The sequence below is a fragment of the Chrysemys picta genome, chromosome 1 (genome assembly GCF_011386835.1).
Source record: "Chrysemys picta bellii isolate R12L10 chromosome 1, ASM1138683v2, whole genome shotgun sequence".
In the NCBI taxonomy this organism is placed as follows: domain Eukaryota; kingdom Metazoa; phylum Chordata; order Testudines; family Emydidae; genus Chrysemys; species Chrysemys picta.
The window spans coordinates 248,660,322-248,685,946 of NC_088791.1; the positions used below are offsets into that span (position 1 = coordinate 248,660,322).

The following is a 25,625-nucleotide window of genomic DNA, read 5'->3' on the forward strand; positions in this document are numbered from 1 at the left end:
TCAATGGCTGTGAGCCGAGATGATCAGGGACGCAACAGCATACTCTGAGTGTCCCTAAGCTTCTAACTGCCAGAAGCTGGGACTGGATGGCAGGGGACTTATCACTTGATAAATTGCCCTGTTCTGTTCATTTCCTCAAAAGCATCTAGCACTGGCCACTATCAGAAGATAGGATACTAGGTTAGATGGACCATTGTTCTGACCAAATATGGCCATTTTTATGTCTTTCTCTTTGGCCTTGACAAATCCAATCTTGCCCTGATCATATCCATTCAGAATTCTGCTGCAAAGATCATTTCCCTAGCCCATTGCTTTGACTATGTTACCCCTCTCTTTGAATTCCTGCACTGGCTCCCTCTTCTCCACTGCATCAAACTGCTTGTATTCACTTTCAAGACCAATCCTTACCCTGCCTATCATCTCTCATTCACTGCTGATGCTTACCTCTAATCGGTTCATAATGCCTTCCTTCACTACTCACTTAGTAAATTTCCAAATAAGACCCTATATGCTTTCTCCCATGCTACTCCACACACTTTTGGGAGGAACTCCCCATTAATGTCCACACAGCTACCTCATTAGCCACCTTTAAAGCCCGCCTCAAAATTCTTCTTTGCCTATAAACAATTTGACAATAGTTAGGCTGCTGGTGTGCAGAGACTCTTACATACCATGCTGACAAATACTGTCTCAGTGTTTACTTGTACATCCCCATCTGTTTGTATCCATTTGCTGTCCCTTGTCTTATACTTAGATTGTAAGCTCCTTGGGGCAGGGACGGTTTTTTTGCTCTGTGTTTGTACAGCACCTACCACAAGGGGTCCTAGCCCATGACTAGGACTCCTAGGCCCTACAGGAATTAAAATAAATAATAATAATAATAATAATGACAGAAGGAGAAGAATAAGAATAACAAGAAGGAGAAGACGAAGAAGAAATAATTCAAGTTTGCCTCCATTGTCTGCAATGCATTTCTACATAATGGACTGGATCAAAAGCTTAGACTCAAACACTGAATTTTGGATTCAGTGTTTGTGTGGATGAGTGCCCTCTTCGCCAACACACCATGGATTGAACCTGGCGACTCCAGAGCTAAAACATACAGTCTGAGCTAAAGCTCTGTAACTGGCGGCTGTAGCACCTCACATCCTCTGTGGATGAGCACAGAAGGGGCCCTGTAACTCACACTCACCAGTGGGTTACATATTTGGACTGAATTTTGCACTTTTGTCCATCTCTGCATATAAACACAGAGTGTAGCTAGTACTGCATGGATATATGAGGAGAGAAGAAGGCAGAAGTAGTCTTCACTACCTTCCCATCAGCAAAACCACAATTCCACTTGCTGAACGTGAGGACAAGAAGAGTTAAGCACTGGAAAGTGCAGAACTTTCTCTATTAAAGGACGTAGCAGTTGTTGCTTAATAGTCATGACATTTCCCATGATGTGTGTACACCACTGATTCAGATATAACATAACTCTGCCTTATTTAACTCTATGAAGCCTTTTGCAATATATTTTTGTCTGAAAAGCCCGATAAGAAATAAAGTTATAGTATGTTATAACTCTTCATTTTTGTCTGGGTGTGAGATTACAAAAAGATTTCTTTGCAATTACTGTCAAAACAACAAACTTGAAAACAATTTATGGTATTTCTTGATTCAGATCAATGATATATAGGGTATTATATGACATCTCTTGGATGTTGTACGTCTATAAAGGTGTTAGTGATTTTTTTAATTAATGACTAGACTTGCTCGATTGCCACATTTTTCTTCAAAGATGATCAAAGACTTCTGCCAGCTAATGGTTGAACATGACAGACATTAATAATGAATTTTAGAGCCATTTAGAGCAGTGACAACAGGCTAAGGGTAACAACTCACAGCAGTATCCAGGATTATTTTTTTTTTAACTTCTGAACATTCAACAAAAAGAAGTGATTGACAACAAATATTAAATCAAGTATGAACAAATAGGGCCCTGGAAACTTCACTGAATATGCAGTTCTTTCTGAGAGGATAGACTGCTGAAAGCAATAAGATTTCACAAAATAAGAACTATGGCTTAAGCTCTAATGAAACAATAAATACATTCTTAACAAATGTGAAAATATGTTTTCCCATTTTTCATTGTCAGATGTTGGCTGCTTTTTTACTGCAATATGCCAAACAGTACTGTGAGGGTTTATTTATTTATTTAAATAGAAGAGTAGGTGTGTTGATTCTCTAATTCAGAAATTGGTGAGAAAACAGCCATCATTATTGACCTCACTGCCTTAAGCACTAGTGACAGACGAACCAGACATTTCAAAAAGGGGTACTCCAAAATCTTGTGGTAGGATGTACACTTCCCAGATATTATTCTATGTAGCAGGCTGGTTGGCTACTAATGGCAGTTTTATTTAATGTATCACTATGGATCCAATACTGGAAACTGATAAGTACCCTCAGCACTCACTGATGTCAAGTGAATCAATACTCAAGGCTTAAACCAATCTCCAAAAGAGATTTCACAGCTCTTGGTGGCAATTCTTCTACTTTTTCCCTGCTATGGTGAAGCACCCAAACTTTGTGGCACATTTCTAGGAGCCTCTGTGTTATGAGAGACATGGATTTGACATAACTTGCAGCCAATCTGGCCTTGGCTTAGGCAGACAGAACAATGGCAGCTGCCGTGTGTTACTAACAAGGACCGAGAAGGCGGGGGGGGGGGGGGGGAGAGGCGGAGGAATGTGAATAGCTCAGCTTGAGTCTGGGTGCCTGCGTTTGTAAGTTTCTTGCTCAAAACTGCTTTGCCGATAAGTAGAAATTATGAGTTCTTTGTTGTTGCTAGGGAAACCCAAACCTATTAAAAGTTACTATGAGTGCTTTGTTTTGAGGTACCTATAAAAGAGTTTAGAGAGTATGTGCAATGTGGAGAAGCTTGGGAGAAGTTCGAGAGGATTTCTATGAGCTAGGAGACCGACACCTAACTCCCCAGTGGCTAGGAGAAAGGCTAGCCACTGAACCGTGCTGCTGAATCACTAGATACCGCCTCAGGCCTCGGGTACCTATATCTACCTGGGGTGAGTCTAGACTATTGCTAGGTTTTGATGTGTGCTTTAGACTCAATAAAAAAGGATCTTGGGGTGGAAGCAATCATTTATCAGACGGAGGTGCTGTGTCCCCTACTGATTTATTTCCTGACACCGCCTGGGATTAGTTACCATCGCTTTGGGTTCAGATAACCCTGGGTAACAGCTGGGTTGAGATCTAATTTGCATAGTAAGTCATACTATAAATATATGCATATTAGGTACATTATAAAATTCTTTTATATCCCATTGGTCTTCCAGGGATATATACCAAAAATACAAAGGCAAGAATACATAAAATAATTTACTCACCACAGAATTATGTGAAACATCTTGCTGATTCCATTTCTTTCTCTCTCTGTCCTTCAGTCTCCTTATTTTCTCATTTATCCCTATATCGTTTCCCTTTTCTGTCATTTTAAACTCCCCTTTGTTTTCTCTCCCTGATCTCTTTTTTATTATTCTTGCTCTGTCTCTCTTCCGCCTTTTCTTCTTTCCTAATCTTCTTATCCATATCCCCACATCTCTTCTTTGCCTTCCTTCTCAGTCTGTTTGTCCTTGCTACAAGCCACCTTGTTTGAATCATCCTTTGTTTGGTTCCCAGCTTATCCCCACAATTATTTCCCCATTTCTTTTGCCCTGCCCATCATTTTCCATCTGTTCTTTATCTCCACGTTGTCCCCCTCATCTACTTTACAGACTGTCCATGGTGCTTTTTGATGCCCACATAAGGACATGGAAACTTTTAGCCAGCCTGCTCTTTCCTCTCCACCATGCTCTTTCTCTTCATCTCCCAAGCCACAGACCAGGGTAGAAAATGGTAATAACAACTGTATCAAAAATACAGACAAACAATTCACAATTATATAGGGAAAAAATCAGAAAGACCAGCCCACTTTCATTTTAATGCAGAGTGCCTGGTAGTACTTGGCAAAACTTTTCGGATGGAACTTTTTTTTTTTTTTTTTTTTTCAGAAAAATGCAGATCCAGGTTGACTGAAACATTTTGTGAATTCATGTCGATTTTGGCTAATTGTTTTGAATGAAATGAAAAACATTCGGAAATGTTAAAATGAACCATTTTGACATTATCAAAACTAAATATTTTGTTTTTTTGAGGGGAACTTAGGCACCATTCATGGACAGGCGGTAGCAGTGGACTCCTTATATCCAAAAGCCCAGCCAACATCCTAGGGGGGAATCTCCTGTTGAAGCTTTCCCACTCTGAGTGTTTGTTTCTTAGATTCCCTGTGCTTAATAATGTTAACTTTTAAATAACTATGCTTTGGGACCAGTTCCTGGAATGTGACTAAACTGAAAAGAATGCATAAATCTCACCTTTGCACTCCCTTGCTCATGTTGCTGCTCTGTGCAGGGCTGGTCCTCCATATTATGTTATTGCAGAGGCAGCAACATTTCCCATCTAAATAAGGCTGTAAGGTAACTGAGAAAAGGAGGCATCTTTTGGCTTTCTCCTCCATTTTGAAGAGCTTTTGTGCCCCTTACCTAGGTGTCTAGAGTAGGATGGGAGTTGTATACTGTGCAGCCAAGCACCCCTGAAAGGCCCAGTGGTCTACCAAGAATTCACTTGAAAAGGAGAATAGGTTAAGATAAAGAAATTTTAAGTTAAGTCTGAGAAAGGAAGAGATTCCAATGCTCTGTCTCAAAACAGCAGAGTCTGGTGATTGCATGTTGAAGCTGCCAAGAGGCAGAACAAATTAGGGATTTTCCCAGAAGGAAATTAGGGTTTTACCTAGAAGGGAGAGGCAGATCTCCCTTCTGTGACTGACAGATCTGGTCCTGCCTTCTGAAGAGCTTGAGCACAGGAAAACTTTTGTTGGAATGACAGACTTGGATATAATGAAAAAATCAGTTTCTTCAAGAGTAGCTTTATTGTCCAGCTTTAGTTTACATTTTGAAGGCTTATCTTTGCAACAGAATGGGCTAGAAAGCTTTTCTATTAAATAAAAGCTTAGAATAAATGGAACCTGGAATCCCCAATTAGGGAAAAAATCCTTATGCTTGTGCATTAACACATATTTTTTAAAAAGATGTAGTATCTGAGTAGATTCGCCCACGTGGAACACTTTCTCACCAGTCTGTTACTGGCCTCTCCTTTGGATCACTGATCCTCAGACCTATGACACCCAATCCAGCCCGCCATATTGTTTAGGGATGCAAGAAGGATGAGATTAATGCTATAGCACCACACCCAGTGCAAAGTTATGAGCCATTTGTTTTTATCGGGCATCCACTTGCTATAGATTCATAGATTCATAGATTATAGGACTGGAAGGGACCTCGAGAGGTCATCGAGTCCAGTCCCCTGCCCGCATGGCAGGACCAAATACTGTCTAGACCATCCCTGATAGACATTTATCTAACCTACTCTTAAATATCTCCAGAGACGGAGATTCCACAACCTCCCTAGGCAAATTGTTCCAGTGTTTAACCACCCTGACAGTTAGGAACTTTTTCCTAATGTCCAACCTAGACCTCCCTTGCTACAGTTTAAACCCATTGTTTCTGGTTCTATCCTTAGAGGCTAAGGTGAACAAGTTCTCTCCCTCCTCCTTATGACACCCTTTTAGATACCTGAAAACTGCTATCATGTCCCCTCTCAGTCTTCTCTTTTCCAAACTAAACAAACCCAATTCTTTCAGCCTTCCTTCATAGGTCATGTTCTCAAGACCTTTAATCATTCTTGTTGCTCTTCTTTGGACCCTTTCCAATTTCTCCACATCTTTTTTAAAATGCGGCGCCCAGAACTGGACACAATACTCCAGCTGAGGCCTAACCAGAGCAGAGTAGAGCGGAAGAATGACTTCTCGTGTCTTGCTCACAACACACCTGTTAATACATCCCAGAATCATGTTTGCTTTTTTTGCAACAGCATCACACTGTTGACTCATATTTAGCTTGTGGTCCACTATAACCCCTAGATCCCTTTCTGCCGTACTCCTTCCTAGACAGTCTTTTCCCATTCTGTATGTGTGAAATTGATTTTTCCTTCCTAAGTGGAGCACTTTGCATTTGTCTTTGTTAAACTTCATCCTGTTTAACTCAGACCATTTCTCCAATTTGTCCAGATCATTTTTAATTATGACCCTGTCCTCCAAAGTAGTTGCAATCCCTCCCAGTTTGGTATCATCCGCAAACTTAATAAGCGTACTTTCTATGCCAATATCTAAGTCGTTGATGAAGATATTGAACAGAGCCGGTCCCAAAACAGACCCCTGCGGTACCCCACTCTTTACGCCTTTCCAGCAGGATTGGGAACCATTAATAACAACTCTCTGAGTACGGTTATCCAGCCAGTTATGCACCCACCTCATAGTAGCCCCATCTAAATTGTATTTGCCTAGTTTATCAATAAGAATATCATGCGAGACCGTATCAAATGCCTTACTAAAGTCTAAGTATACCACATCCACCGCTTCACCCTTATCCACAAGGCTCGTTATCCTATCAAAGAAAGCTATCAGATTGGTTTGACATGATTTGTTCTTCACAAATCCATGCTGGCTGTTCCCTATCACCTTACCACCTTCCAAGTGTTTGCAGATGATTTCCTTAATTACTTGCTCCATTATCTTCCCTGGCACAGAAGTTAAACTAACTGGTCTGTAGTTTCCTGGGTTGTTTTTATTTCCCTTTTTGTAGATGGGCACTATATTTGCCCTTTTCCAGTCTTCTGGAATCTCTCCCGTCTCCCATGACTTTCCAAAGATAATAGCTAGAGGCTCAGATACCTCCTCTATTAGCTCCTTGAGTATTCTAGGATGCATTTCATCAGGCCCGGGTGACTTGCAGGCATCTAACTTTTCTAAGTGATTTTTAACTTGTTCTTTTTTTTATTTTATCCGCTAAACCTACCCCCTTCCCATTAGTATTCACTATGTTAGGCATTCCTTCAGACTTCTCGGTGAAGACCGAAACAAAGAAGTCATTAAGCATCTCCGCCATTTCCAAGTTTCCTGTTACTGTTTCTCCCTCTTCACTAAGCAGTGGGCCTACCCTGTCTTTGGTCTTCCTCTTGCTTCTAATGTATTGATAAAAAGTCTTCTTGTTTCCTTTTATTCCCGTAGCTAGTTTGAGCTCATTTTGTGCCTTTGCCTTTCTAATCTTGCCCCTGCATTCCTGTGTTGTTTGCCTATATTCATCCTTTGTAATCTGTCCTAGTTTCCATTTTTTATATGACTCCTTTTTATTTTTTAGATCGTGCAAGATCTCGTGGTTAAGCCAAGGTGGTCTTTTGCCACATTTTCTATCTTTCCTAAGCAGCGGAATAGCTTGCTTTTGGGCCCTTAATAGTGTCCCTTTGAAAAACTGCCAACTCTCCTCAGTTGTTTTTCCCCTCAGTCTTGATTCCCATGGGACCTTACCTATCAGCTCTCTGAGCTTCCCAAAATCTGCCTTCCTATGTATATATTCTACTGAACCTGGAAACTTATGACCATGCAGTCACAGAACTGTAAAAGGGCAGTAAAGGGTTAACTAGTGCTGGCTGAAAAAAGGTAAGTATGTTTTGTGAGGGTTTTTTTAAAGAAAGATTTTTCATGTCTTTTGAAGAAAATTTATTTTTTGATAAAACATTTTGAAACAAAATTTCACTTTGAAATTCATTTTCTTTTCATTTTCTTTTGGTGGGAAAAATTCCACTCCTATTTTTAAATGTTTTTGTCAAAAATTGTCAACCAGCACTAGGGATAATCATCTGAGTAACTGATTTTAATTCTATGGGATATTTGGTGCTAATTCTGAATTATATGAAAACTTCATTATTGTTTAAAATTAAAAGTCACAGGTGCTATACATGTTATGCTCCTGTAAATGGACTTGACATTTGCTCTTTAATGTGTGTATATGTGTGTTTTCGTTGCATTGAGAGTAGAATGTACCATGAGCCACATTACCATAACTTCATCTGTGATATATCAGAGTCATGAGATTGTGTGACATAAGTGAAATTAACTCTTCTCGCCTCTATAAGCAATTCTCTGTAAGATATAAAAAAAGCATAAGTAGAAAAAGACCTCACAGGCTAATGAACCAGTTTCCTTTAGCTGAAGTGACAGAGCATCTTCCAAGGCATCCAAAGCCTCCGTTTCAGTCCTATGTATGCCTCTTCCTATATAGCAATTAGGATCTTTACAGATCTGTGCAACAATCTTTGTCTGATTACATGTCTGTAAAAGAATTGCTGCTAAGTGATAAAGTGAGGCTAATGAAGTGAAGCATGGTAAAATGACTTACCCTGGGCTCTCATATCGCTAGTGTCACCACCGGTGTGCTAAGAAATGCCAATTGTAATTAAAACAAATCATTGTCAAATACATTTCATAGCATACTCATAATGAGGAATGCTTTTCACTCTATGGATTTTCACATCTCTCTGCTGAAAAAAATGAACACAGATTTCTTTCAGGTGTTCTTTTCTTGGTAGCAAAACTAGCGACATTTTGGGATGCATGCATTCATTAGAGCAGATTGTATTGGAAAAGCATAAAATGCAAGCCCACTTTCTGTGGCAGAGGTAAGATATCTTCATCTTACTGAAGTTGTATTTCAGATTGCACTTGTAGGTATGAGTTTTGAGAACATGAAATGAAATGTATTTTGGAGACAAGACTTCTGTGAGTATGTTCAAGTTTATGATATTTGGGTGGCAAGACATCTGTCTTTGGTGTGGATGTAAACATTGCTTTAACTGGTGAGTTCCTTGATTTTTAGTGTTTTTATTTACAGGAAGTGCAAAGGATCTGTGAGCCTCACAAGCTGCAGCTCTCAAGAGGTGCTTCTAAAGCCAGAGACCTTGGCTGAGTTTGTGATGGCATGAGTTTGAGGAGCATCTGAAGTGTGGAAGGGGGAGGGTAGAAAGAAAGTGCTGTCAGAGGAAGAAGGTGCTGAGCAGCCCGTTGGTGAGGGAAAGGTCCCAGTCAGGTGTTGCGGGAGGAGCTGTGTAGTCCCCAAAGGCAGCCTGCTGAGAGGCTTTTCCCTGCAGTGGCTTGGGGTCTGGGGAGGGCAGGTGCAGCACAGGTCGGCAGAGGTGGAGGGGAGGCTCGGGGCTTCGGCTGGCCCAAAACTCTTCTGGCCAAGGGCAGGGTGGGGGGGAGGGTGCTAGGGCCTCTGGCCAGTGCGGGGCTCCTTCGGGCAGGTGGGGATTCGTGGCCTCGGCTGCAGGGAAGGGGCAGGTGGTCTCGGGGCTCCAGCTGGGGGTGGGGGGAGAGGGAAGAGGCAGAGCCGGGGGCTAGCCTCCCCTAAGGAGGGCTCCACCTGCCACCCATGCTGGGCCCATTGAACTCACTGACAAAACTCCCATTGGCTATAGGGCCTGGATTTCACCTTTGTTGTTTTGGATTGCCAAAAATAAAAAACAAATAAAAATCTTATACATTTCGACAAAGCACATCCCTTATCTTCTAGTACAACATTTTGAAAATTGCATCGTCTAATTAGATCTTATTAATAAGGAAATTCCTCTAATATATTTTCCCCTTGGACTTCATTTGGCAGTTACAGCAAGATTTTTAGTTTCAAATAAAACATGGCTCACAATTCTATTTTTTTTTAAAGACAGGCTGAAACATATGAGGATTACAAATGGAAAATTCTAATTATATCTGTTAAATAAAGTAAAAATAATGGCTGGAAGGCCTAATGCCCGAACAGAATTGAATAACTGGAATGCAAAGTGTTTCAGGTTTTGTACAAAATACTGAAGAAAAGAATGAAGAAAATACATTACTCCATGTTCTCCATTCCTCCCCCACATTTGTTTTACTTAACGTACTTTAGAGCTAATTTTATGTTGGTAATACTTTATATTAAGTTCCATTAATTAAACACAAATTTCAAAGTAATTAAAGTGCAATATTTATATTCCTTTTGTACCTAATGATATTTTCAGTGACTTCAATACTTTTGCATGAAGAGACTATATAATTATTCATTTCTTCTTATGAAGCTGATTATTATTCAGGTCTTTCTGGTGCGACTGTGAATATTTTGGGAGAGATCAGTGTCCTCTTTCCCCCAGATTGCTGAGTCAGATTGCCTTTCTGAAAATTATGCCCTCACAAACCAGCCATGTAAAGTGATATAAACTTTGAATTGTGGCATTAGAAACCTCCAGGAAGCTCATCTCCACAATGAAAAAACTTGAAAAGTATACTCATAATTGTATTTGGCTTAACATAAAGAGAATAATTTAAGGGAAACCTGTATTTTTCAAAGCCAACACAAACATGTGAATAGGGAATGCTTTCAGTATGCAGTCTCTGTGAGCATTCTTATTCATTTCAGTATATTAGACCATCTATAAAATATTTACCTGACTAGTGTGGCTCTCCCTGTGCCTTTGATTTGATGAGCTCGCTGTAGTGCTGGCTGACAGTCTTGAATATTCATTTTCCTCTGGTAAACCTAAAGCAGAATAATACTAACTTATAGCCTGACATTTATATAGTGCCAGACTTTCAGCCAGAGATTGAAAACGCTTGACATTTTTTACTAGATGAGTATAAAAGACATAAATATGATGACATATTACTATACCCAGGGTTACTGAAATTTTCCAAGAGATAAATTATTGTTATTACTTATCAGCTACTGTTGGTGTATGTGCCACTTTACAGAGAGAACAATGATGCTGGAAAAGCTTACACCAACCAGGGATTCTCCCTATGTCAGAGGAATCCCTGGTTCCCTTGTAGAACAATTTTCCATCCCCTTTGTGCCACTGGAACAGTGCAAAGGGGACAGAGCAGAGGGCCAAGACCTGGCTCTAAATGCATTTCCCAAGCTCATGTAGGAAGTCTGTGGAAGAGCTGGGCTTAGCACCTGGATCTCCTGAGCCCCGATCCAGTGTCTTCACCATAAGAACATCCTTTCCTTCAGAATCAAGCTCTAAATGATGTTTGTACACTGCACTCTTTGCAAATTGTTGTGTATTGTACATAAAATGCATGAAATCTTTAGAGAAATAATCAGAGGTCCAAAATGTAATAAAGCATAAACTAAAATGAGAACTTGTAATGCATTGAGTTTTTTGCTTGTATAAATGGCCCGGGAACCGTGCTGTCTTGCAAACTTCTACTTGTCCAATCATCAGAGGTGATTTTTTTAAACAGATGAAAAACAACTGTTTTGTATGTGGATATTAATTTTTGTGAAACAGAGATAATAGATAAATTATCAGAATTTTTAAAAAAATTAGCTAATATTCTACACTCTATATTGACATCACACCAGTTCTATACTGATGCCTCTTCAGTGATTTAAGGGGAGTTATTCCTGATTTATCTCAGTCCATATGATTAAAGAATCATCCACATTCTTTTAATGTATAATGCTATTTTGAGTGGGCACTGTAAGAACTAATGTGAAATACTGGTGTGATTGAAGAACATCATCAAAATAAACTAAAAATATTTTCTTAGCCACTACTGTTTTTTTTTTTAAAATAATATTGTAGTATATCCTTCCACATTAGGACACTCTTAAAGGATAGCCTTGATCTAAGTCCCAGGGATCAGTGATTCATCTGTTTATTTCAATGTAAGGTACTTAGATAAGATGTCTTATCAAATAAGCAGAGTTTCCATGTACACTGAAGTTCAAAGAAGTACGTCAGCATGGACATGGAAAGCAGAGAGCTGGTGGAGTTTGGAAAGATAAATGGAGTTGTAGATTACATTCTGAAAGGTTTCCTTTACATACACTTGGGTAAATATTAGGACACCACAGCTGTGCACTGAATAAGACCTGGAATAAGTTGGAAATATCAGTTTAGCAGGTGCACAACCATTAGAAACAAAAGTTGCTTAAATCAGAGAATCAGGTTTGAGCACAAATCATGGTCTCTGGGTTGGGTTTTATTGAGGAGCTTCTGGTTTAACCCAAATTAACACCAGTTTAACAAAAGCATCCAGCTTTGTTTCCTTCCAAACACTTTGATAGGCACTAAATTCAAAAATATGAAACCCAGAAGTATAACCTATACAGGTTGTCACCTATATTTCCTGAGACTTTCGTGCCCTAGTTTTCTGGTTAGTATAGCTCTCTTTTCGCTCTCAACACAGCCTTCTTCTATGCCAGGGTTTCTCAACCAGGGGAAAGCGGGGTCACATAAAACTTTCTAGGGCAGTGCAGCGAGCCTTCTCACTCACTCACGAGGTCACAATGCCACTGATTCAAATTTGGCCCAGTCACCTTTCCTTCTTGATGGAGGAGTGCCTCGGCCAAATTTCAGTGAGTCGTGTTATGAGCTGGTATGCACGGTTGCAATGCTCATTAGCACTCTTCAATGATGAAATTGAGAAATACTTCCCTGAAAATATTGTGCGATATTAAAGTATGTGCTTTTAAAGGTTTCCTAGCCTGTTCACAGTTAGACAGCAGGATCAAAGGAGTGATTTATTTAAAGTAGAATCCCCTTTATTGGAATCAATGTATTAATGGCCCCGGTTCATCTAGATTGCATTGGGAAGTCTCATTTTGGGGAGTGTGTTCCAAGTAAAAAAAAAAAGGTTAGGGGAGAGTGTGATTCAAAAAAAGGTAGAGACCCCCTGTCACATGGCATTGATTCTAAGGCCTTGACTCCACTGGAAAGGGTTTTTTTCTTATAGCAATACTGGTAAACCCCCATAGTAGAGATTCAGCTTACAGCAGCAAGAGAGTGCTTTTGCTGTTATAGCTTTTACCAGTTCCCTGAATAAAATAAGCTATGCTGGCAAAAAGACATCTTAGCTGATATAACTGAATTTACAGTAGGGCTTTTGCTAGCATAGTTATGTCGGTTAGAGATGTGAGTTTTTTCACACTCCTAATCACACAGCTATGTTGGCAAATCCTTTAAGTATAGAGCAGGCCTAAATAAGCAACCGTTGGAGCTGCCACTGAATCCTGGTTGGAAATTAACACTTGAAATGACAAGCTATTGTTTAGCTTAGGCTAAGTCTTCACTGCAGAGTTAACTCTAGTTATCTACACTTGAGTTAACGTCTCTCAAGCTAGCCTACCTCAAGAGTGGCCACACTGCAAAATAACACTTCAACCTGCGATAGCAGCACAGAGTGGTTGTGTCAGCAGCTGATGAATTGTGCTAATTTGAATGCTAGCCTACACTGCCTGATGAGCCAGCCAACTTGAATTAACACCACCACTACGCATGAGTTAATGTGTTTTGTGTGTGGCTAGGACTTGAATTAGGGGCGACACTTGTGTTATAACTCAAGTTAGCTCTGCAGCAAAGACAGAGCGGCCTCTTCCTAGGGACAGTGGTGGGGCAGACTGCAACATAGTTTGGGGATTTGTCTCTCAAATTCACAAAAAGACCTGTATGTTCCCATCCAGTATAGTCAGTTTATTTCATAGTGGTTATAGCTAATCATTTTTCTTAATTTGTTATTCCCAGCTCTCTTCTACCAAGTCCATACACTGGAGTCTATCAAGATCCTGGATATATTAGCCCACTCTTCAGTACTTGAGCGCTTTCTTCCATGAACTCTGCTTTTTTATTGTTAGGATCTGGCACTTTTCAGCTGTAGGCCATAAAGTGCTAGATGGAATTTCTGCTTATTGTCTGTGTGTTTTAGAAACACTTATGTGTTTCTTCCTGTTAAACTAAAACTATGGTAGGTCTGAAGGGTTAGTGCTTTAGGAAATGTCACAGTTCTGTTGTGGCACTCTGCTTTTCCATGCTGTTACTGCAAACACTGAAGAAAGACAAACTAAGGAGGAAGAGGATTACAATATATAAAAATGAAAAACTTCCATTAAAATTCCATACTAATTCAACTTAGCTTCTGAATGTGATACAGCATTCGTCTGTTAGGAGGTTGTGCCAGTCAACTTTTTAGCTGCTTAGGAATGGTTTTCTAAAGAATTCATCAGATTCTTTCAGAAGTAAGATTAAAGTCTTGCAAAATGATTGTTCTTTTGAGTATAATAACTTTAAATTTCTTTTATTATACTACATGCTTCAGAGGAGTGGTACGGTCACTTCACTCTTCATGACAGCAAAGGACAAGATTTTATTTAAGAAATTGCTTCAGTATTTGCTTAAATTAGTAATGTATTAATCTGGATTTCTACTTCTAACTATGGAAATCAGACTGCTGGTACATCTCAGTACTTGGTAGTTTTATCATCTAAATATCATATATTTAATCATGCATTTCATGCCAAAAATTCCACAAAGTTAGCAGAGTTTGATGAGCAGTAAAAGAAAAGAGTAAGTCTACACTTTAAAATGGGATAAATCTTATGGGCATGTTCTCAAATGTCATCATTCTCTAAAGATGCCCAAGAAAAGACAGACTTTAAAACATTTAAGAAGCTAAGCTGTCATAACTGAAGGACTTTTCTACTTTTTTTTTTTTTTAAATAGATCATCTTTGGAATCATGGATTCCTTTAATCCTTCTTCTGAAGTGCTCCAGAGGATTTCCCCATTTGTTAACTGATGTAACCATCATTACTAGGGCTGGCTGGAAAACAAGAATTCTGTTTTGTAAAAAAAAATAAGGTTTTGGAATTTGGTTTCATTCCAGTATGGAACAAAACTGAGACCTTTCCATTTTTTTCACGAAAAATCAGAAAGAGAGGCCCACCCATCGGACCCTGTAATAGCCAAGAACTTGGGCACTCATCACTGATTCAGAGCAGAGATTGAAATATGTGTATCCCACCTCCCAGGTAAGTGTCATAAGCCACGGGCTAGTCTCTGGTGGGATGGGTCTCTCATTCTCTCCTGTTGGAGCTGTTCCATCTTGTATATATAATCATGTATTCATTGGACCAGTATGCTAGAGATGAACTCTGTGGATTAGGGGTTAGGGTACTCACATAGGATGTGGGAGACCCATGCTCATGTACCTGCTCTAGAGTTTAGAGCTTCCACATCTCTCCTGATTAACATTCTGTCAAAACTGATCTGTTTCTGCAAAAATTTTCAGTTTCAGCAAATCAGCATTTTTGAACGAACAAAACGGTTGGAAAATTCCCAATCCTCTCTAATCATTACACTTTCTGGTCACACTGTATATTAAAGTTCTATTTATTAATCATTTTAAAAGGGTTGATAAATTATTCATAGATGTTATAAGCATGTTACCAATGTGAGTAGTATGGGTTATTGATATTATAGAATAGAAATTATAAATGGCTACAAGCAAACTCTTGACCTGTTAGATTCTGTAACAACTGATTAGCTATTTATGAGAGAAACTCTTAATCATTTATTAACCCTTTATAAACTATTCAGACATGTAAATTTAATATATAAAATGTGACTTAATTTCTTAACTGTCAATAGTAAGCAATCCCTTCAGGACATTAGAAAATACTACTAAAACCCTAGATAGATAAGAATCTAAAGCCCAGTCCACACATAGATTTTGTAACAGTATAACTATTTTGGCGCAGGGTGTGATATATTTATATCAGGAAATATTTATACTGATACAACTTCCAGTGTGGATACAGTTATACCGGCATAGAGGTGCCTTACAGTGGTATAGTATGTTCCTCTTTCCATATGGGAATGGGCTACACTGGTATAAGCATCTTTATACTGATATAATTGTGTCCACACTAAGGGGGTTGTACTGATTTAACTGTCAGGTACAACTTTTGTGTGTAGACAAGTCCTAAATAGATTAAAATCAATGGGTTTTAGGGCAATTAGTGCCTTGGAGGACCTGGCCATCACTTCCTGGGTGCTTGTAAATTTGTATTGTTTCTTCAGTGCCACTTACAACCACACATTACTCAGCTTTCATTAGCAGGAAAACCTGTACCAAGAGAAGAGTATGTTTTCCATTTTCAATCCACTTTACATTGATTAGAAGATCAGAAGTCTGAATTCTCAGTTGCCCAGGCCACTTATATGAGCTAGTGAGCTAACTACAAATTCCTCGACAAAGGCAATTCTGTGTCATTCACACTCAGTTATTATTGGAGACAGGCTTACTAACTCATAAATACAAAGTTAAGCCAGTTTTGCAATTCAAAACATTCTAGAGTTTGACTATATCTTAAAAAACTCATTCAGAAAACCACTTAAGCAACTTTATGTTAGAATGTTTTTAGATTAAAAACCGCTTACCATTTGAGACTGAATTTCCATTTTCAGCAGTTACGGAACTGGACAGTGGATTAGACGATTGAGTTCCATGGTTGTTTGCATTTTTATCTTGGGTTTCTGATCCAATTTCTGATGTGGTGGGATCTTCCCTGCTTGTCAAGTTCATATTAGTTTCAACACCTGATATAAATAAACAGCCTGTCAGCTTTTCACTGAATAGTGTATCTCTCTCTCTCTCTCTCTCTCTCTCTCTCTCTCTCTCTCTCTCACACACACACACACACACACACAGAGTAACCTGGTATCTACTAATCAAATTGCATTTTAAAATGAATTTTAAGTAAACACTAAACCCACTAGAAAAAAAATTTCAGGCAAAGACAATAATCAAATGCAATCTAAAGTTTATAATAGCAAAAAATTAACTGGGTTTCATTTGTGCTGTTTCTTTTCATACGTATATCAGTTTACAAAATCAAAAACAAGTTTTCCTCCTTCTACAATGCATGATAATCTCTTGCTCTGAAAATTCTTGGCAAATATACTGCCTATATTTTAGATTCTATTCTATTCTATATAGGTTCTTATACTGTCCTTACTACTGTAATATCTCAGTAAAATGCACTAGTGCATTAAGTGACGTGACTAATAACTGTCACATGTGGTTTTGTCTTTCTCTCACATTCTCCCAGGAGGAGAATTTAGGTGACCTTTCACACAAACTCAAACGAATGGCAAATACCCGTTTTCTGCCATGACAGTTCTTTAAGAATTATTCCTCCTAAGATAACCAAGAAAAATGCACGAAAGTCCATCATCTTAAAAAAGTAGACACAAAACTGTCACAGACATAGTTTTGAGACTGTCCCTCTAATTTCATTCTAATGTCTTACATCCTGGATATAAGGCTCCACTGCCTAGCACCTGTTGTATCCATTGACAACTGTGCAAAGGAGGTATAAGTATTGCCAGATCAGAATGGTAGCCTTGCTGACCTAATGTGGACGATGACAGCTGGTGCAAGGCAGTGAAGAATCAGGTGTCTTATCTTTGTCATTCTGCTTTTTCCACCCTTGTCTGCAGAAACAAACATACGTACTGCCTTGAAATAGTGTCAAGGCTCTGGATGGGAACTCAAGATAACTGGGTTCAATTGCTGCCACAAACATTTTACGTGCTTATGAGCAAGTCATTTAATCCATCTGTGCTTCAGTTCCCTCTGCAAAGTGGGGATAAGAATAGTTACATTTCCTTGTCTCACTGTCTTGTATGTTTAGACTGTAAGCTCTTCAGGGCAGGGACTATTCCTACTATGGGCTTGTACAGTGGCATTGTACTGATCTTGGATTTGATCCTTTTGATGCTACCATAATAACAACCACCATCATCAGAGAGCAAAATAAGTGTACATTTTTAAAGTGTAACATCATAATCCTCCTCCTCCTCCTCTTCCTCCTCCTCCTCCTCAAGGCAAATCCCAAAACGACACGGACTCTTTACAGATTGAGCCCCACCCAGAGTGATCTCCAGCTAGGTCCATAAAACAGCCTGGCTCTGACAGTTTAACACAATTCTAAAGCCCTGGGGTATGAATCCATGCCTTTCCAAAGATACTTTCATTTCTCCCCAAAAGACAAATAATGTCTATAACACGTGTGCACATTGAACCCCTATGCAAAGGGAAGGGAAAACTGAATTTAAATTAACTCTCTCTTCATCAGCTACGTCTCCTGCACCCTCTCATATTAGCTGATTTAGGAAAAGAGCTAGCGCCTCAGCAGAGTCTGACTTGGCATACAGTACAACATTAAAGAATGTGAAGTAAATGCTCGACTTAGCCTTGGTAGTAGCAGGTTGGCTGTAAAGTACAGCTACATATTATAGCTTATATAAAATTTGCCTGAAAGAGAAACTCCACAAATCTTTAGTGGGAAATAGTCAGTACAGTTGCCTATAGATCATCATAAACCACCTACATAATTACTATGCCTCCTATTACATAAAAAGTAGAAAGTCATTGAATAGGGTCCTTCTTTTTCTTGATACCCAGAAGATTTATTGAGTGCCCCCCAAATCTGCAATTCATATGAGAAATTCAAGTTGACAGTGGATTTTTGTATATCTATTTTGCAAATTTTTTTTCTTTCAGAGACACATATATGTCTCCTTTGACTAATGCAGTACCCTTGAAAAAGAGGATTTTTTGTTTTGTTTTATATTTTAAGGTTGAAATGCTGAAAAGCATTATGGACAGTTATTATCCAGTTAAATGGATAGTCTATTACCACCTTTAACTAGAAGAAGAAAACGGTGGACAGATATGAAGTATATCTGGGACAGACATCTTTAGATACAAATTAACTGTTCCATGTGCTCCATTCACTGTAGCAAATGCACGCCTTTAATTGCTAACAGGGCAAATATTAAAGAGAAACTACAGAGATACAATTCCTAGGCCTTGTATACACTGTCAGTGGTGTGGATAGTACGTGTAGAAACACACCACAGTGAAAAGCAGGCTGTGTCCATACTGTGATGTGCAGCTATACGTGGCAGTGAGAGGCACTGACTCCCCAAAACCAGAGCCTTTCCCCACTGCTGGAGCTTTTCTCTGTGACTGTGAAAGGCTCCAGCAGCGGGAAAACAGCAGGATAATACACTGCTAAAAATAGCGGTGTAGACATGGGAGGCACTGCTTGGGCATGTAGAGAGCCACGTAGGGTTTATACCCTAAGATTCTGGCATGTTTTTACTCTACTCACTAAGCAGTGTCTCACCGCCTACACTGTTATTTATACCCATGCTCGGCGTCTGTATTCTACACACTGCCGTAAGTTTAGACATAGCTAGTGCGAACCACATTGGTATTTGAAATAGTTCTGTCTTCTCTACCAGAAGCCTAGGTGAGGGGAAGCAAATCTAGATTTCACCTCATAGAAGTCTGGGTTATATAACTGAACTTATGTTTATTTTATATATGTAGGGCATTTCTACTTCTCAGTACTAGATTCCAGCACCGCGTATATTGGCTGATTGCTAGTAATGGGAATAAAACCCTACAGTGAACAGCTATAGTGCATAAATATTGGACATATATTGTTGACTTATTTCCTGCTCTGTGGAATTAGGTGAGTTTTCTAAATAAGGTCATTCTATGAATAGCATAACAAATAGATCTCTATTTTTTCAAAACATATTTATTACATAAGCTGTTGCATTGTGTAGTGGCATCTTGAGATAAGTATACTGCACATCATGCACAATTAAATATTAGCTTGAAACTCACTTGAACTTCACAACATCTTGATACACTCCTACAGTAATTTGGAAACTACTTTCTATATATAGTACTATCAACTTTCCCCTGTCCAGTATCCCTGACACAAACATCCTTGTGCACCATTCCTCCCCCCTGTCAACGTTCTAAAAATGTCAACAAAAATTCTTTAAGAGAAAAGAATAAAAAAAAAAAATATGGCTTCTAAAGCTGTCACGCTGCTAGTCAGCACTATTGAGTGTTGGCTGTTTGTTCAAACTCACTCTGTTGCTCTCACCATAAGTACATTGCAACAGAGATTGGCAGTGTCTTAACTTGATAATGAATAAACAAAAGCTTATGTGAAGAGTGATACTGACACTGATATTGGGAGAAGCCAGTAAGGGTGAAAGCATGACAATAGGCAGTTTATGGTAGGCAGGCAGGCAGGATCAGAGGCTTCAAGAGTGGAAGATTTTAAAAGGAAAACTTCCCAGGTCCTGTGATGAATAAGAATATTTTGAACATTATTAGACTTTGCCAGGAATATGACTGAGTGTTTAATTCTCATAGTCAAATTCTGCTCTGACTTACACCTGGCAAAATCTCACTGAAGTCAAAGAGATTGAATGGGTTGTAAATTGGGGCACAATTAGGCCATTACTTGTGGCATGGTGGAGAGTCAGAAACATTGTCACACTCTGTTTATCTGTAAACCACTGGAGTATTTTTTTCAAATGTAACAAATACGATACACAGTAGAGTCAACTCATGAATCCCCCATTCACCTGTTATGTTCAGAGTTCCTGGAAGAGATGATGTTTAGAGCTCATGACATAATCATGAGACAGTGAGTGTAATAAAGACACTCGCTCTCATACTGGGGAAAAAAAGTTTGACTATGCCAATCATGGAAATGATTAACTACTACTGCTTCTTTTCTTCTCTTTTTTTATGTGAATTCCTATGAGTCAAAATACCAGGAGGCTAAATGATCCTTCTCTCTTTGACAAAGAAAAAATGTCCCTATTTTAGTTGAGCTGTAAATATTCAAAATATTCTGTTATAAAACATGTATCTCTTTGTATGAGCACAAATGTGAATTTCCAAACACTATATTTGTTTTATGAGTAGGAACATACTTAAATTAATATTGCTACCATCAGCTTATATAGCTAGTCACACATCCTTCATGGAAAATGGATGAACAGAACCTACCTATCGGGCCCAATTGGCCTGAAGACACAAGTTGTATATTGACACATATTGAAAGACTATATGGTAATTAAGTGAGAAAATAAATTAAATCTGCTCTCCCATTTAAATAAACTTAGAGACATAATTTAGCTCAAATGTAAGTGTCAACATGTACAGAGATTTCCACAAAATATCATTATGCTAGCAAGATTCACATACTCATGTCTTAGCCAATTGATTGTCTTTTTCTATTTCTGAATCCATATATTTCCTGCAGAACTACTCCCTCGTGGAATGACTGCCTATTTCTCCCTCTAGCTCTCTCTTTAAAAAAATACCTCTACCTTCCTTCCCATAACTCACCTGCCTCTTCCAATTTTTTGTCTTTCCATGGCAGTGGTTCTTGAGTTCAGAGCTCTTTTACAGACTGATCCAAAGCCCAGTGAAAACAATCGAAGGCTCCTATTGACTTTAATGGGTTTTGGATCAGGTTCATACTTCCCCTGCACGATTGGTGCAGTGTCGCCAAAGTGCTATGAGAGCTGTAATATGGGTCATTAGTGATAAGCTTTCAGTACCCACTGCCACAGCTCAGAAAGAAAAGAAAAATCTGCCTCTGAGGACAGGTCTACACTACCACTTAAGTCGATCTAACTTATGTTGCTCAGAGGTGTGAACCTGCTCCTCTCCCGAGCGACGCAAGTTACAATGACTTAAGCGCTGTCCACACCAGCTCTATACGGCAGGAGATGCTGTCCTGCTGACATAGCTACTGCCTCTCACGGAGGTGGAGGAATTGTGCAGATGGGAGAGGACTTTCCCGTCGGCATACAGCGCCTTCACCAGACATGCTACAGCAGTGTAGCTGCAACAATGCAGCTGCACCAATGTAGCACTTCTAGTGTAGACCTGTCCTCAGGTGCAGAAGGTCAAGAAAGACTAACATAATTTAAAAAAAAAGAAAAGAAGAATTAAAATAAATGGGATTAGTAGTTTATGCTGAAAACTGTTTCTCTTTTAATAGAAAATGGCCAATGTCCAGTAATGCTTTCAGTCTGCAGATTCGACCATAACAGCCAAAAGTCATTTCATCTTTCAACCCTGTGGAGTAATGGCTACCCACTAAAACCTTATCTCTCTCTCTCTCTCTCTCTCTCTCTCGACATATATTAGAGTATAGCTAGCTATTTGATACTGGAAGAGCATTATTTCCTTATGTGCCAAGATCATCATGGCCTACTGAAACACAGTACAGTAAGCTGTAGAGAAATGAGCCATCTTATTACCATTTTTATCTGACCTTGAAAATATTAAGAAAATAATGTAACCCAAGAAGAAAACTACTAAAGAATAAGTATGTCTGTGGTTGAGCTAAGTAAAGGCATGGAGAATATAGAACATATAATGGTGAAATGCTCGACACAGGAGGCAGAAGTTCTCTCTCTACCAAAAATATCATTTAATGCTGATATTAAAATGCCCTACTCTATCCCATGTTTCAGTGGGGAGGATGTTTGATGAGACCGGCTAAGGGAAAAGCAACCTGAGTCCTGAGAAGAGGAGGGGGAAAGGAAGGGTCAAGCTTGTCTCTTTCACAGCCTTCCTCCTCCCAGAATGTACATGGAAGTTATGCATTGGCCATGCTCTGAGGGGAAAGAAGATTAATTCAAATGGCTCCAGCCCTTTGCTGAATATAAATCTCTCACAGGAATGCAGCAGTCATCCTGCTGCTGTTGCTGCCCAGCCCTAGATTCGAGGTGTACTTTGAACTGTGTTTCCAGTTTGGGGAACTGTTTCCCCTCAGGGCAAGACTGACAAGGTGTCAAGCAGTGGTTTGTTTTTGTTTGCCTTGGCACCCTGGAGGCCCATTTTCAGGCTAGGAAGGTGTAATGACAGAAATGTTAAAGTTGTAAATTTATAAGCGTAATTTCATTGCAACGTGTGGCCGGTGTCCAGTGCAATGAGAGGCTCAGTGGGGCCAACTGCCAGAAGTGAACATAAGAAAGAGACTCAGAAGATAACTGGAGGATGCTATCAGCTTGTATGAAATAGGGAAGATCTTTAAGGCTTCTCAGACTGATATATACCTGATGCAAACCCTGAATAATGTAAAGCCAGGGACTGAGGTTGGGATGCAGAGTCTGTTGCAGAGGGTATAGGGAAACAGGACTTTTGAATGTCTGTCTCTTCTGTGGTGGTTCATAGTGCCTCTGATGTAAAAAACTGCTGAGCCATATGTCTAGATCTCAATGGGCAGTGGAACTTACTCTTAGGGACAGGCATGTACATCCCCAGCGAGTATAGGGTAGCTCTGGAGTCTGTCTTCTGGTTCAAGAGGTGTGATTCATCAAAGGGGAAGTCCTCAGTGTTATTCTGGATCTCCCTAGGGAGCCTATCACATGGAGCCATGACTCCCTGCACATAAAAATGGCAGTAGCCATAGCTCTAGAGGAGGTATCAGCAGCCTGCAGATTGGAGAGCAGACCTGGCTATCAGTTTGCCCTTGTCTATCAGAGATTGAAAACTAGCTCTGTCATGCTGCGGAAGGCTGTCAGTACACTCTGCAAAATAGATGTAGCTCAGGAAATCATATTTAGCCATTAGTGCGTGTTAATTGGCTATCCTGAACTGGAGGCTGGGTGATGAGAAGATCTTTCTCCCCACCATATCCAGGCATTTTCCCTCTTTATTGATAGGAGTAGACCATGGATATTGTGGTCAAGCACATTCAAAAGCTGGATGGACCAGCAGTGAGTTGGGAGTAGGGTGAGAAAACAGAAATTCCACTCCTTTGGCTGGCACATAATAGCGTTTCTCCATCTTTTTGTGGGTGGGAGCACGGGTGGCAAAGGTGTGCCAAACTGTCCTAGCTGGCTTCAGTATGGCTTCATTAATGGGGAGAGCTATTCTGTTGGGTCCAGCTGTTGGGATGATGTCTAAAAATTTATGCTGGGAGTCCTGGATCTTCTTGAGAGGAATCTGAAGCTCTCCAGCAATTCTGCGGAGAAAGTCCTGAAACTGCCTGAAACCATTGGGGTGGAGGGTAGGGTGCTGGGGAAGGGGGACTAGAGAGGGAAGAAGATGTAGAAGTCACTGCTTTGTCTGGGGATGATGATGGCAGCCTTGCTGGTTCCAGAAGGACCGCTGGATCTGGAATGTAATGTTCCTTCTCCTCTTCTGCTAGATCCAGGAGCAGATCTGAACATCCCCTTAGAGGGGAGGAAAAGGGTGACTCTCTGGTAGATCGGATTGACTCTGCAGGGGAGTACTAGTCCCCAGGTCCCCAAATGGCCAGTAGTAGGAGTCAACTGGTGGTCATGGAGGGCCCCAGGGCATGGGGTACCAGCGGCTTCAAGAGAGATGATGTAGAGTGTGGTGCTTAGGGTATTACATGGGAGGTGGGAACACTCAACTTCTTGTCTCTGTTCCAATAAATATTAATACAAAGTGGTCCCACTGAAAAGTGATGGACCTCACAGGACCTGGGTGAGGTATGCTTGGGGATGTTGGGCTTGGGGAGCCAGCCCAGTGACATGGTAGGCAGAATGGGGCTGCTGATTTATGAAGGTGGCCCCAGCACATCTGGGTGCTGCCTCCTAAGGTGAGACTAGAGGACACTGGTACCAGACTCCCTGCCCCGTGAATGGGTTAGACTTAGGAGATTCCTTCATAGTGGTAGCAAGCAGACACAGTTAGCTGCCTCATCCCTCCCACCTGACTTTCCTCCCTCTCATCACAAGTCCCAGTCCATTTTTTTTAAAGTCAGTCAGTGTCCTACTCCTACCCTCCTCTCTCTCTTCCCTGCCCTGACTAAATGACATATTGAAAATTGTGTAGAAAATGCCTACTAGTGGACTTCCTGTTCTGGGTCAAAAAGGGTTAAAACATTTTGTTCAATATTTCTGATAGAAATGTTTCATAAACATTTATAACAAAAACATTTAAATGAATCAGAAACAAATTCCCCTTCCCTCATAATTGTTGTTTTATGGAGAATTTCAAAATGTGGAACTTTCAATTCAAATCAAAATTAATACAAATTTTGAAATCTCAAAATCCTCCACAAAACAGAATTATCATTCTCCACCCAGGACTAATTATATGGCACAAGGCCACTTAACAACATTGTGGGCCCAAGTAAATACCTAGCATATCCTCCTGCAAAAAACGTAAAAATTAATTAAGTGGTGGCTGGCCACTTTAAATCTGTTTCACTGTTTCATTCTCCTTCATGTCCTGATCAAGCTAATAATGGCGCTACAATAACTTTAATCCCTTAGCAATGAAGTCAGGCCATTTTTATTACTAAATAATTGCATTTTATATGTATAGGCATCAGAACTTTCTGATGTTGCTGCCACAAATGACAGCTTGTTTCAGTTCAATTTTCTTTACTTGTTCTCTCCTCCCTCATGTTGTTGGCAGGCAACATCAATGCACCTCTGCTACAATCAACACAGTGCATGACTCCTGAACAATGCATTCACTGGACCTGCATCTTGGATTCAAGTTACCTCCATATGCTATTACATTATTGATTATTTGAAAATATGTTGTTTACATTTTAAAGATTCCAATCTGGCCCTGCTTCTCAGTTACAAGGTGATTTCCAGAATCCAGCAATAAAGATGGAACAGTACTCCAGGCTGTTAGTTTCACTTTCCTATTAAAATAATAGGCTTGTAGATTGCCACCTGAATTCCATGTTACATGCTGAGTGTTATTACAGTTTATGTGCTTGAGATACACCGGGGTGAGGTGGTACAGCTTAGTTATTGTGCTTCTGCCATAGAATGGATGTGGGAGTTAAGGGAGACAAAACAGAGAAAAACTTAGAAAAGGTTAAGTGTTACATAAAGCATGAGGACTGGAAGGGAACTCACATGGAATGGACAATTTAAAAAGTTATTAGAAAAGATTGTGCAGCCCTCCCCCCTTAACTTCTTCCTCTTGAGACAGTAATTATGGAAAATCTCTAAAGCCCCAATCCTGCAATGACTTATGCA

The 25,625-nt window shown here is 39.8% G+C and overlaps 1 protein-coding gene across 4 annotated transcripts in view; it reads right to left on the reverse strand.

Annotated features, from left to right (window-relative positions):
- The window catches only part of MYO16 (myosin XVI), a 568,549-nt gene that overhangs the window by 15,689 nt on the left and 527,235 nt on the right, over window positions 1-25,625 (reverse strand). For all 4 annotated transcript variants that reach the window (XM_005304985.5, XM_065581026.1, XM_042844168.2 and 1 more), the window contains exons 33-34: window positions 16,188-16,346; window positions 10,411-10,502 (exon numbers count right to left, since the gene is read on the reverse strand). In XM_005304985.5, the coding sequence (XP_005305042.2) occupies window positions 10,411-10,502; window positions 16,188-16,346 (251 nt within the window). The remainder of the gene's footprint in view (window positions 1-10,410; window positions 10,503-16,187; window positions 16,347-25,625) is intronic.